The sequence below is a fragment of the Mytilus edulis genome, chromosome 1 (assembly GCF_963676685.1).
Source record: "Mytilus edulis chromosome 1, xbMytEdul2.2, whole genome shotgun sequence".
In the NCBI taxonomy this organism is placed as follows: domain Eukaryota; kingdom Metazoa; phylum Mollusca; class Bivalvia; order Mytilida; family Mytilidae; genus Mytilus; species Mytilus edulis.
Window position 1 is genome coordinate 82788414 of NC_092344.1, and position 13957 is coordinate 82802370.

At 33.6% G+C, this 13957-nt stretch overlaps 1 protein-coding gene across 2 annotated transcripts; it reads left to right on the forward strand.

The window, feature by feature from the left end:
- Positions 1-2255: 2255 nt before the first annotated feature.
- Positions 2256-9899, forward strand: LOC139492094 (uncharacterized). 2 transcript variants are annotated; one of them, XM_071280240.1, is made up of 4 exons: positions 2256-2348; positions 5459-5602; positions 6792-7604; positions 8449-9899. In XM_071280240.1, exons 1-4 carry the CDS (start codon positions 2306-2308, stop codon positions 9369-9371), a joined length of 1923 nt encoding a protein of 640 aa, XP_071136341.1. In that variant the 5' UTR covers positions 2256-2305; the 3' UTR covers positions 9372-9899. The 2 variants fall into 2 exon arrangements, with proteins under 2 accessions (XP_071136341.1, XP_071136346.1); XM_071280245.1 differs by lacking the exon at positions 5459-5602 and having other exon boundaries at positions 2263-2348.
- The last annotated feature ends 4058 nt before the right edge of the window (positions 9900-13957 follow it).

Sequence of the window (13957 nt, forward strand, 5' to 3'; positions counted from 1 at the left end):
TTATCCTTATATCTAGCAACTGTCGACGTCCAATCGGCTTTTGATGTCGTCCAACATACCATTCTTCTTGACAAGCTTCTCGACCGTGGAACACACCCTGATATATGGTTACTAATTAAAGACTTCTACAGCGGTCTCACCTCCAAAGTTAAATGGCAGGGAGAATTCAGTGACAGCTTTAACATCCAACAAGGAGTTAGACAAGGGGGTATTCTATCAACCCACTTATATAAAATATTTGTGGAAGATCTTCTTAAAGAACTGGAAGAAAACTCATTAGGCTTTATATTAGGCACAATATACTGTGGCGCACCAACATGTGCTGATGATGTAGCACTACTGAGCTCAAATCCAGAAGAACTTCAGGTGATGCTTAATATTCTACAGAGATATGCAAACCAACATCAGTATACTATTCACCCGACTAAATCCAAAATTATCCACTATAGATCATCAAAAAATCCCGAGCCTTACTCCTGGAACATGTCGGGAAAGGAAATTTCTGCTTCTGAAGAAACGGTACATCTGGGTATAAAACGAACATCTAGAAAGGAATGTGATATCAACATAGAGGATCGCATCAAATCTGCAAGAAGAACCAAGTATGCTCTAATGAACTCAGGTCTGCATGGAACCAACGGCTTAAATCCCAAAATCTCCGTTACAATATACAAAAGCTATGTATTACCTAGACTCTTGTATGGCTTGGAAGTCCTAACTCTTACCAAAACTCAAATGGAACTACTGGAAAAGTTTCACAAAGAAACTCTCAGATCAATTCAATCTTTCTCTAAAAGAACGGCTATTCCTGCCATTTATTTGCTACTGGGTGTCCTACCGGTAGAAGGAGAAATCCATAGAAAGAAACTGACACTCTTACATGCAATTCTGTCCTGTGACAACTCTAAATTAAAGGAAATTCTTAAAAGACAAATATCCGTCAATTCCGATAATCCTAAAAGCTTCTTTCATCAATCAATTTTACTGCTACAACAATACAACCTGCCAAACATTCTTGACTCCAGTATAAAACTTCCTTCAAAAGGTGTATGGAAAAAAATCCTGAGATCCACAATTAACAAATACTGGACCTATGAACTACAAGAAAAGGCAAAGTCAAAATCATCACTGAGTTCACTCAACACAACCATTTTAGAGATAGGTACTGTCCACCCAGTCTGGGAATCTGCATCACAGAGCTTGTTAGATGTACGGAAAAGCATGATCAAAGCTCGTATGCTCACTGGTACATACTTGGTACAGGCCGACAAATACAAATTTAGTCAATACAAGATAAATGCAACATGCCTGCTGTGTCAGAGGGAGGACGAAGATTTAACGCATGTCTTAACATTCTGTCCAGCTTTAAGGGAAACTCGTATGAAGTATTTCCTTCCTCTCAAAATCCTGGTCACAAATATCATAGGTTGCAAAGGATGGGAACAACTTTTTAACATTAACCAAAACATTGTAGCACTTTTGCTAGATTTCTCAGTTTTCCACAGTATGCAAAACCTCAGTAAAACCCAGAAGATGAATGTCGAGTCACTGACTAGAGACTTCTGTTACAAAATACATATCTGCCGCTTACAGCTTCTTAAGAACTTAGAAAACAAGTGAAATTCAAATGGAATTATGTGAATGCTAGGAATGATTAGTATAGACAATGTACTTTAGTAACTTTTGTACCTAAGCAATTTTTACTTTTTTACTTATGATGGACAAGTTGGGTTTTAGATTTTATGCCTCCAAACATGTACATTTTATTTTTCTAATCCTGTGAATATTTTTCCATCCCAAATTTATTTGTATTTTTATCTCTTAACCATGTTAACCTCTCCACCATATGTACAGAGCACGTCTACTGGCCCTTTTTTACATTATTAATTTTGTCGATTATTTTTACCTTTTTTTGTTTTTTTTACTTTTTAACCCTATTGTAATTAACTTTTAAAAATATAAAATAAATCTTTGATTAACCCACTAATGTAAATACTCCTGATTACCCATTGCGGGGTGTTCCTTAGATAGGAAGCTAATACACAAGAAAGAAAGAAAAGAAAAAGTATCCAATTACAAAGTGTTTTAAAAGAGTGCCAAGGTGATGCTCTAACTCATCGAATAACATTGTCATAATTTACTGTAGATCATTGTTAAATACTTATTCTAAATAAAGTTGAAATTTAGTAGCAGCTTTGTAACCACGGTGTAAAGATTGCGGAGATTGAAAAGGTCCATTCCGAAATTTGTGCTAATTTTCTATTTTAAATGAATTGGTTACATGTAAACAAAAAACAAACGATCAATGCCAACGTTCACGATGGGGTCCAATGCCACCAAAGAAACAGGTATTTGATAACTAATCACAACGTGACGGACGCCAATCTTTTTTCTACTTTTGACTTCTGGTTACTTATTTTGAAATCTGCAAGTTCATTAACAAATTTAAACCGATACTTAATTTCCAACTTTCTTGTCATGGGATTAAAAATTAGGACACGGGGAAACGAAGGGAAAAATACAAAAACTGAGGAATATTGTTTAAAAGCATTGCAGTTTAGTCGTTATTTATGATTTAGATTTCTGGTCTGAAATTCATTAACAAATTTAAACCGATACTTAATTTCCAACTTTCTTGTCATGGGGTTAAAAATTAGGACACGGGGAAACGAAGGGAAAAAATACAAAAACTGAGGAATATTGTTTAAAAGCATTGCAGTTTAGTCGTTATTTATGATTTAGATTTCTGGTGGCCTTGGTCAGGGAGTTTTTTGGCGGACGAAATATTATTTTTTACCAAATATCAAATAAATAAATAAATAAATAAATAAATAATCTTTATTTCAAGAGGATGATCCCATTAGTTAAAACTAATCTTCCTGAGAGTCCTCAAAATAATAATAACATATTTATAAGTACATAGAGTATTATAAAGTTATATTATACACAATATACAATTGTATTTAAATAATAATGAAAAAGCATATCAATTTGCACAATTGATGAAAAATTTGTAACATTTTGTTTTAAAAGATACAAGTGTATTACTCATTTTTATTTCATTTGGTAAACTGTTCCATATTTGAGAACCTGAATATGTAAATGTTTTCTTTAAAAAAATTTGTTTTTGGTTTTGGAAGATTTAATAGTTTTTCATCAGCTGAACGTAAGTTATAATTTTGATTATCAGTAAAATGAAAATTTTCTTGTAAATAGTTAGGAACCATACCATTTAATGATTTAAATAAAAGTATTGCGGCTTGCCTTTTGGTATTGAATGCGTTTTTCCATATTTAACCAGTGTAAACTATTAAACAATAAACTGGATGATGTCATTATGTCAGCTTCTACTATAACCCTAGCAAACGGAAAACTTGAACAGTTGAAATATACACTTTTACCATTAGTCCGAGATTAAAAAACAATGATGAATAATAAAAGTTAAGCTTATAAGTAAACAAAATACAGAACTCCAAGGCAAATCTTAAAAGTGGAATTTCAAAAATGAAATCTGACAAAATGCAACGCTATGAATCAACGGAACAAGTGAAAGACAACTGATATATTCGAAATTGGTACAGACATTCACCGACGAAAATGAGACCTAGATTTAACAATTAACATGTTCATAAAAACAAACACTTTAATCTTACAAAGACGCCACCACAAAGTTGAAAACTATGATATCAACAAAACATGTTTGCTTGCTTGCAGACAACTTCCGGCCATTAAGATGACAATGACCGCATAAAATTCAAATCTCTTTTAATCTGAATATGATATTGATGGTTGAGCACTAAGTATTTCTTGAAGTAATTGCGCATACCATATTAGTGCTGAAAAGATGCCCATGGACGAATCTGGACACAGGAAGTTCCCTTTTTCTTTGACAATGTTAAACAAGTGAATACACATATACAATGGGCTTAAATGTTCAAGAACCTTGCTGTAATGAAATAACATATTTGTATCTAACTATCGTATTTGGCAATTTTAGATCGAACGTTGTTTTTCTCTGAATTCCAAATTCAGGTCGATGCAGAATAAATTTTAAGATTTCAAAAAAACAAGTATTCTGCCTAAAAAGGGACATATTAACGACCAAGATCAAGTTCATTTCTTTGTTTCATAATAAAGTAAATTTATAAAAGTAAAGGTTTAACTATTACACGACGACTTGGAGGCTAAAACACATTGAAAGGCACCATAACTACTAGTATAATTGATCAAATCAAATTCCACAAAACAATGAGGACTTTCTAAATATATGTCAGGACGGTGTTTAACCTGCATATTTTTAAAAGATGTATGTTGAGAAAGAAAGGTTTTATTTGTCTAGCAACTTTCAAAATTCACTCTAAGGGAAAAGTTTGAATGGTTAAAAAAAATTAAAATGAAATGTTTGAAAATGTTAGTAATCGACATCCTCATGAGCCAAACAACAAGACTTAAGTCATGTTTTTATAAAAATAAGGAGAAGTGGTATGATTGCCGATGAGACAACTATCTACCGAAGTCTAAAGAAGTGGACATAAGCTCTTATAGCCAAACAGACAGCCCTCGGTAATAAGAAGAAAAAAACGTATATATAAAAAGAAGATGTGGTATGATAATGAGACAACTCTACACAAGATTCAAAAATACATCAAAATTAACAACTATAGGTAACCGTACGGCCTTCAACAATGAGCAAAGCCCATATCGCACAGTCAGCTAAAAAAAGGCCCCAAAATGACAAACATACATACAGAATGTGTCGGGGTGAAACATGTTAGTGGAATCCCCCTGCCCTGGGACAGTGATGTGACTGCAGTACAACATAAGAACAAACTATGAAAATCAGTTAAAGAAGGCTAAACTCATCAGATGGATGACATATAGAAATACATCTAACAAAACTGGCCGGGTACTTGTATATCTATCCCAACAACAAAAAGACAATAAGTACTGATCTGAGAGTACTTGCAGTTACTGACAGCTAGTTCAGTCGGCTATAATAAGTCCCGGCATGACAATTAAACAGTTTGAACGACAAAACTAACAGCTTAACTCATAAAAGAACAATTCAAGAAAATAAATATGACAGACTCCTGACTTTGGACTGATACATACAGAATTTGGCAGGCTTAATTAGATATAAAAAGATGTGGTGTGAGTGCCAATGAGACAACTCTTCATCCAAGTCACAATTTGCTATAAGTAATCCATTATAGGACAAAGTACGGCCTTGGCTCACACCGAACAGCAAGCTATAAAGAGCCCCAAAATCACTAATGTTAAACCATTCAAATAGAAAAACCAAAGGTCTAATCTATATTTAAAAAAACGAGAAATGAGAATTTTTTTTTCTTTCGTACAACTGATATTTTTACTCTATTATCTATAACTGAGCATGCGTATATTCGATATTGACCACTGTTCAGAGTTATTCCTTTATGCCATTAATATACCTTTTCAGACCCAGTATCACCATTAACTAAAATTAGATTAAACAGGAAGGAACAATTAGAATGGTTTGATTTTATTGTTGATAGCAGTGAGGATGAACTTTATCAACATATAAAGGAAAATTCTTCCATTATAACAGCTGTGATGTACTTTGGTAAGAAATGCCAGTATTTTTTTAAGTATAGTTGACATACAGATAGGATTGTTTTTCTTATCTCTTTCACATGTGAAATGCAGTTTAAATGATATATATGTTTTGGCTGTCAATCTGTCAATCATACATAACTTCCAATGTCAAGTGACTAGTCATAACCGTGAACGGAATTCGGACGGCGAATTTAATGCATGATAGATTTGTATTAGAATAATTCAACGATCGTTGCTTATATCAACTTGTTTTCTGTTTTGATTATATTAAAAAATTGCTCACTGTTTTTGCTTGTGGTCAATATTTATTTGGCATATCAAAGACATTCTTGTCCATATCCTAAAATCTAGGTGTCTACCGCTATTTTTCTTTTAAGGTTCATCATAACCTTTTGGCTAAAATGGCCGTATTTACACCCCAAATTTTACTCTGAGTACAGACTAACCTATACACCTGCAACAGTTTTAAGGGATGGCAGGAACTAGATATATAAATTTTAAATGCATTTTATGTTTCAGAAAATTATAAACTTTTCTAGATTTTGCTATCCATTTTTTTTCGTTCCTGCAGAAGGTGCAAAAATTAACTAAGTAGTGAAAACGATTGAGAAGCTCCCCTCATATAATCATTGTTGTGAGTAGTTTTGATTTAAATGGACAATAGATGGACAATAGACACCTGTAAACAATAGGTGATTTAACAGGTTTAAACTGTGTAACTGAGTGGACCGTATCAAATGAAACTCGGGTGTTTGTTTATTTTGCCATCTTCTGCAGACTGAAAAAAAATGAACATCAAAATCCAGGTAAGTTTTTAATTTTCTGAAACGTAGACTTCATATAACTTTTATATATCTAGTTCCTGCCATGCCTTAAAACTTTCCTGGATGTACCAGTTTGTCTGTACTCATAGCAATTTTGGAGGTGTAAACACGGCCATATTTTTCAATTCCTTATGATGAACCTTAATTGCGATAACTTCCGTTTGCCTAGTCTCGATGCACCAGAGTTATCGTTCTTACTGCAAACAATAACATGCTCATGGAGCGTCTGAATAGTCGAGACTACCGTTTGTCATTCAACAGTTGAAGACTTTTAATTAAAAAGTAATACAGAGTCTGTATCATTCAAATGGCATCTTTCGTCTTACATTTTACGACATAAAAATATATGTACTAGATCTTTCTTTTTTGTAGATTCTTTTAATCAGTGTAGCTGTCATGACTTAGAGCAGTGTCAGATTTCGAAAACTGGCAGCAATAGATTAGAAATTCTTCGTAAATGTATATTGTATGGATTGTGTCCTCATATCCTCATTTTGCGACAAGGTATAAGTGAAAAAGACCCATTGTTTTATACTGATAATTTGTATAACCAACTCTATTCCGTGGAAGACTTGGACATATCTGAACGGTCAAATCCGAATCATTGTGGAATTTACTGGATTCATGTGGCAATAATGGCAGAGCGATATAGAATCGTACAGAGTCTACTCCCTATACTGTCTAATTATAAGACCGTCAGCTTTATCTATCTCACTTTATGGAACAAGTTCTCTCCATTATATTTAGCAGTTGTTCATAAAAATCTTGATCTAGTAAAGCAAATACTACAGTACTATCCTGATTTTGTAAATATTCCATGTCAGTTTGAGACTCGTTGGGATCAGAAATACCAGAGGAAAGTCACTAAAGCTACACATATTACTCAAGTGGCAGTATTGCACGATTTTACTGAAGCAGTGGAATGCATGTGGCCACATTTTAATATGACATGTTGCAAAACAAAGAAACACCTAAAAAATTCTCTCAGAATTGCAATAGAGCATAAAAAGACAGCAAGCACTGATTATATAATGTCCAAAGGTGTAATGATGTCATCAAGTGACCAGAAAAGTCTTCTTTTATCAGCAATCAAAGAGATGGACATAGAGGTCGTACGAACATGTTTACTAGGGAAAGTTAGCACTATTTCAATTGTGGGCGGATTAAAGATAGCCGTCAACAAAGGTAAACCGTATATTGGTATTCTTAGTCCGAGATTAATCTGACGTCCGACGGCCCCAGCTTGTCTAGCAAAACAGCCGTCGGACGTCAGAGTAATCTCGGACTATGGTATTCTATACCTGAATTATTTCTAAAGCATACAGAATTTAAACAGTGAAATAATAGACTTCTGCTTTAAATAATATTTAATATATAAACGAATTGACAAGTTAACCCCCTTTTTTGAAATTAAGAAAAAACAAGAATGTGTCCAAAGTACACGGATGCCCCACTGGCACTATCATTTTCCATGTTCCATGGACCGTGAAATTGGGTCAAAAGTCTAAGTTGGCATTAAAATTAGAAAGATCATATCATAAGCAGCAAGTGTACTAAGTTTCAAGTTGATTGGACTTCAGCTTCATCAAAAACTACCTTGACCAAAAACTTTAACCTGCGGACGAACGAACGAACGGAGCCACAGACCAGAAAACATAATGCCCCGTCTACGATGCCCCTCTACTATCGTAGACGGGGCATAACAAATTCATGCATAACAAACAACAATAATTACACATGTAGTTCAAATCAAAATTAGATTATCCATTATAACGCTGTTTTTGTTATTTTATCATTATTGTTGTTATTAATCATAATCATTATACATTTTCATGATCTTAAAATTGCTGTTAGAACAAAATAGGTTGTATTAAATAAGACAGTTTTTTCCCCCTTCCACAGCTTTTCGCATAGTGGCTTAATTCAATATGCGCTTATACTTATGCTTATATTTCTTATTATATTAAAGCAATATACAATTTCATGATGCTCTTGTTTTGTTTAACGTAAGTTGTTATTATCGTTACAGGTCTACTAGAATTTGCCACTATATTGCTGGACAAAATGAAGGAAGCCAACGTTGAAATTTCCAACGTTTTTGGTCTCCAAGATTGTATGATAGACGCCTTTTTCCATCATAACGAACAGATTGTCCGTCTATTAATAGAATACAAATTAGATGTGAATGTAACATATTGTGGTTTAAGTCTTTTAACATGGTCAGAAATACTGGGACTACAAAACCTTCAAGAAATCCTGAAATCAGCAGGTGGTATGACCTTCCAGACTTACGACGAACCAAGCAAATGTATTCTCTCAGATATCGTGCACATGGAAGCTAACACACTGAAAAATGTCAAATGTCTGATAGAGAGAGATTATAATGTGAATGGAGTCCGAAGGGAGTTTTCTTGGGCTTATCCTCCTGTTTATATTGCTTTGTTTGAGAGAAAATTTGATGTTTTCGAATATTTAATATTTAGGGGTGCTTTAATGGACATGCATAATAACACAGGTTCTCAATTTAACAAAAAAATGTTTCCAGTTTCAAATTACTACCATGAATGGCTCCAGTTTATAACTGTTCTAGTAAAAGCAAATGTGATTTTTTCATTTGAAAGTTATTTGAATTCTTATGACGTAACACTTGAAATAGGTAGGACGGAAAGGCTGTTAGAAATTATTCTGATAACATCTCATACAGTGTCTCAAACATACAGGATGATGCTGGAGAAAGTGCAAATGAACAGCAGACTGTCACAAAGATCAAAAGATGTAATTAATGATTTGTTCCATGGGGTAAAATCGTTACAAGTTTCCTGCAGAAATTCTCTAAGAAAGCACTATAATCGTGAATTTTATGAATTTACAGAAAAAATAGCAACACGATTTCCGGATAAAATTCTGAAATATCTTAAATGTGAAGACGTTATAATTGATAGATCTTTTTGACATACTTGAGACAAAAATATGTAGTGGATGAAGTTTATTGGCAAATCAATCAAAATGAAATCCAATATAACCTTCCGTCTTTTTTTTTTTAGAGAATAGAAAAGTCTTAGAATTATTCTGTGGACGAACCTAAACTATTCAGGTTGTATGTACGGTATATGTGAGAGCATTTAAGTGACTGTGGAGTAGCGAAATTCTATATTTATACAAAGGCCCTTTATTTATAGATGTTTACTTGAGACAAAAATATGTAGCGGATGAAGTTTATTGGCAAATCAATCAAAATGAAATCCAATAAAACATTCCGCCCTTTTACTTTAGAGAACAGAAAAGTCTTACAATTATTATGTGGACAAAACTAACTATACAGGTTGTATGTATGGTATATGTGAGAGCATTTAAGTGAGGGGAAGCGAAATTCTGTATTTATACAAAGGTCCTTTTACATCATATAGATGTTTACTACTTTTGTCACTGATGATGTCTTCTTCCTGTTAAACATAATGTCAATAAAAATTATGAAGATTATGCTATTATTCTTTTTCTATTTTTACATGGTAATGCAATCGCTAGAAGCATTTGACATATTCCTGGCTGACTTTTCAAGAATTTTGTTTTTCCTTAGTATTGAATATTGCCTCTTGGTGAGGTTTGGAAGTATATCCTGTCATAACTTATTCGGCTAAATATATACATTACTGTCATTCTTTAAAAATAATAAATCAAAAGTACTTTTCTATACAGCAGAGTTTCAAACTGGAACCTTAGAATTCCGCCTTTCAAAACAAATGACAAAAAAAATGGTGCCTTTTGAATTTAAGGATTTTTATAACTTATTAAGAAAATTTCAAAATGCACATAATTTAAAGCGGTAGAACCAATTTATCATGGGATTTATTTCATTGCATGACCATTATCAAAAATTCAATTCATCTTTCCCAGTGCTTCACAGATGAAATTAACATTATAAGTACCAATATGACTTCTAAACAGATGACGGAATTATTTAAAACACTTGATAATGATGATGAGGATGGATAGATGTTTAATGTCAAGTGGCAAATTAAATACATATTCCGGACTAGAAAAGAGGAACGAAAGATACCAGAGGGATATTTAAATTCATACATCGAAAATAAACTGACAAATATTGTTTGTTTGTCTCATGTCTTTTTTGACTTTAGTCGAAAAAGCGAGACTAAGCGATCCTACTTTCCGTCGGCGTCGTCGTCGGCGGCGTCCACAAATATTCACTCTGTGGTTAAAGTTTTTGAAATTTTAATAACTTTCTTAAACTATACTGGATTCATACCAAACTCGGACAGAAGCTAGTGTATGATCATAAGAAGGTATCCAGAAGTAAATTTTGTAAAAATAAAATTCCATTTTTTCCATATTTTACTTATAAATGGACTTAGTTTTTTCTGCGGGGAAAAATTTTATTCACTCTGTGGTTAAAGTTTTTAGAATTTTAATAACTTTCTTAAACTATCCTTGGTTTGTACCAAACTTGGACAGAAGCTTGTTTATGATCATAAGATAGTATCCAGAAGTAAATTTTGTAAAAAAATAAATCCATTTTTTTCCGTATTTTACTTTTAAATGGACTTAAGTTTTTCTGCAGGGAAACATTACATTCACTCTGTGGTTAGAGTTGTTAAATTTTAAAAACTTTCTTTAACTATCCTGGGTTTGTACCAAACTTGGACTATTATAAGATAGTATCCAGAAGTAAATTTTGTAAAAGTATAACTCCATTTTTTCTGTATTTTACTTTTAAATGGTCTATAATTTTCTTCCAGTTAATATTACATACAGTCTGCAGTTAAAATTTTCAAAACATTTATAAGATTAATTAACTATCCTAGATTTTTACCAAACTTAGACAGAAGCTTCTTACAATCAAAAGATAGTATCAAGAGGAATATTTTTATTGATTTTTTTTCCTCATTGTTGTTGAGCCTGCGATTTACAACAAAAGTAGGCGAGACACTGGGTTCCGCGGAACCCTTACAAATTTTTTAGCCTAGGCGTCTAAAAAAGAAAAAACACAAACAAACAATAGTACAGAAAACTCAACATAAAAAGACCAAGCAACACGAACCCAATCATAAACTTGAGGGGATATCATGTGCGCCAGAAGGGTAAGCAGATCCTGCTCCACATGTGGCACTTGTCATGTTTGTAAAAAGCCCGGAAACAAGTGTTATTGGTAAGTCACAATTGTGAAAAGGGGACTGCATTGTAGCTACAACATTAGGAATGATTTCAACTTACCATTTGTTGGTTTAATAGCTTCCTTGTGAGCAGCAATCATCTATTGAGGAAATCATAACAGAAAATACAAGCCAGGAATATCTTACCAATTGGGAGATATATACTCCGTATACAAGCGCTGATGGAATGTTGCTGCATATAAATGGAAAGTTCATAATTGGGAAGTTTAAATCATCTCTTTTGTCGTAAAGTGACCCTCATTTTCAATTTCTAGATGTAAGTAAAGATATGAGGCAGACTTAACTGTATCTGTTGTATCCTTTATCTCAAAGTAACAAAGATGCGTTCAACATAGTCACCAAATTTTGAATTATTTAGTGAGAGAACAACATCTATATAGAGAAAAGTAGAGTTAAAGGATACTGATAAGTTCCTTTATGAAGTCAGTCTCATTAGAATAAAGTCGAAAAGAAGTGAGGCACATTTGGTTCCCATGGGAATGCAAATAGTTTATTAATAAACACGTCCTCCAAAAGCAAGAAATGTGCTGTGAATGAAAAAAAATCAAGCATCTGCATAATATAAAAAAGATGTGTTAAGATTGCCAATGAGACAACTTTCCACAAGAGACCAAATGACACAGAAATTAACAACTATAGGTCACCGTACGGCTTTCAACAATAAGCAAAGCCCATACCGCATAGTCAGCTATAAAAGGCCCGAAATGACGAATGTAAAACAATTCAAACGAGAAAAATAACGGCCTAATTTATGTACAAAAATGAACGAAAAAAATATGTTGCACATAAACAAACGAAAACCACTGAAAAGTTCAACAACAAACGTAGCGAAAATTGAAACGAATAAAGACTTAGCGAAACGCAACAAAACGTACTTACCACGTATCGAAACGTAGCAATGCGTGGTTGAAACGTGGGGCTACACGTACTCATCCGTAGTGAGCAAGACGCGATAAGAACGTAGCACATACCTAGTAAAACTTATCGGACCTCAGATGAATTATCACGTTGTGATTGGTTAAACGCCGTCAATTGGTGACCCCCTATGAGACCGTATGGGGTTAGTAAGTTTCATATGGGGTTCGTGACGCGTTTTAATTGGCAACGTCATCTATTAATGTTGTTGTGTTTCATGTTTATTTTTCAACAAAACGCCGCAGAATAAGTCCAGCGTCCGATAAATTCGTTACACGGTTAACTACTGAGCCCCTACGGATCCATAGAGGGTGAATAAAATTCATAGGGGACTCGGCCTCCGGCCTCATCCTCTATGGATTTTACTAACCCTCTATGGATCCGTATGGGGTCAGTAGCGAACCATATAACTTATAATAGCTTTCAAAATAACGGGACATTTTTATTCAAAACGTAGTTGAAACGTAGCATTTTAAAACGTAGTAAAACGTGACAGTGTAAGCTCCAGTCACACTGTCACGAGCTCCAGTCACACTGTCACGTTTTACTACGTTTTAAAATGCTACGTTTAGTGTGAATATGATAACTAACGGCTTTTGTACAAATGGCAGTATCTCATTAATAGAGACATCATGGAGAGTTGATGATGTATAATGAAGAAAAAAAGCCTGGCCTGTGCGACCGACATGCTAAGTCCTATTTTTTCCCACGGAGAAGCAGCTAACAAGGTGAACCGAACGACGTGCTTTAGCATATACTCTTCGACGTGAACAATTATATTATTTTTTTGTCTTTTTAATCATCCCTTGAAACTCGAGAGAGATCTTATATGTCCCAAAAGTAAGACGGCATATACTTTTTTTCACAGATGCAAAATACTTAGATTTCACTTAATGCACAGCGAAGAGGCTTCATAGCGTTTACAACAGATAAAAGTAAATATTAAGTTATAGTTATTGACCAAGCAAGTCGGCATATGGAATTTAATCTGCACAGCACGAGATGACCCAATAACCCGAACTCCTACGTCGTTCTGGTTATTGGGTCATCTCGTGCTGTGCAGATTAAATTCCATATACCGACTTGCTTGGTCAATAACTATAACATGTTTTTTTTCAACTAAAAGTTTATTTATTTTTAATATTTTGTAGTACATATCTCGTTAGAAATGCCAATAAAATGAACGATAAGCAACGATTTAAGTTCTAATATATTATCCATGAACCATATATTATTTATTTGTTTTGAAACATATTTTCTACCTTTGGCCATGTATGATTATGTAGTATTACATAGATCTAAAATCGTGTGTGAAACCAATTTATTAATTATTAATCAAACCACTGCATGTTTAATCATTATAGGGCATCAATTTTATTGGTAAACTAATTCACGACGTAATTTCCCTCTATCAAATTGACCATCTTTACTACA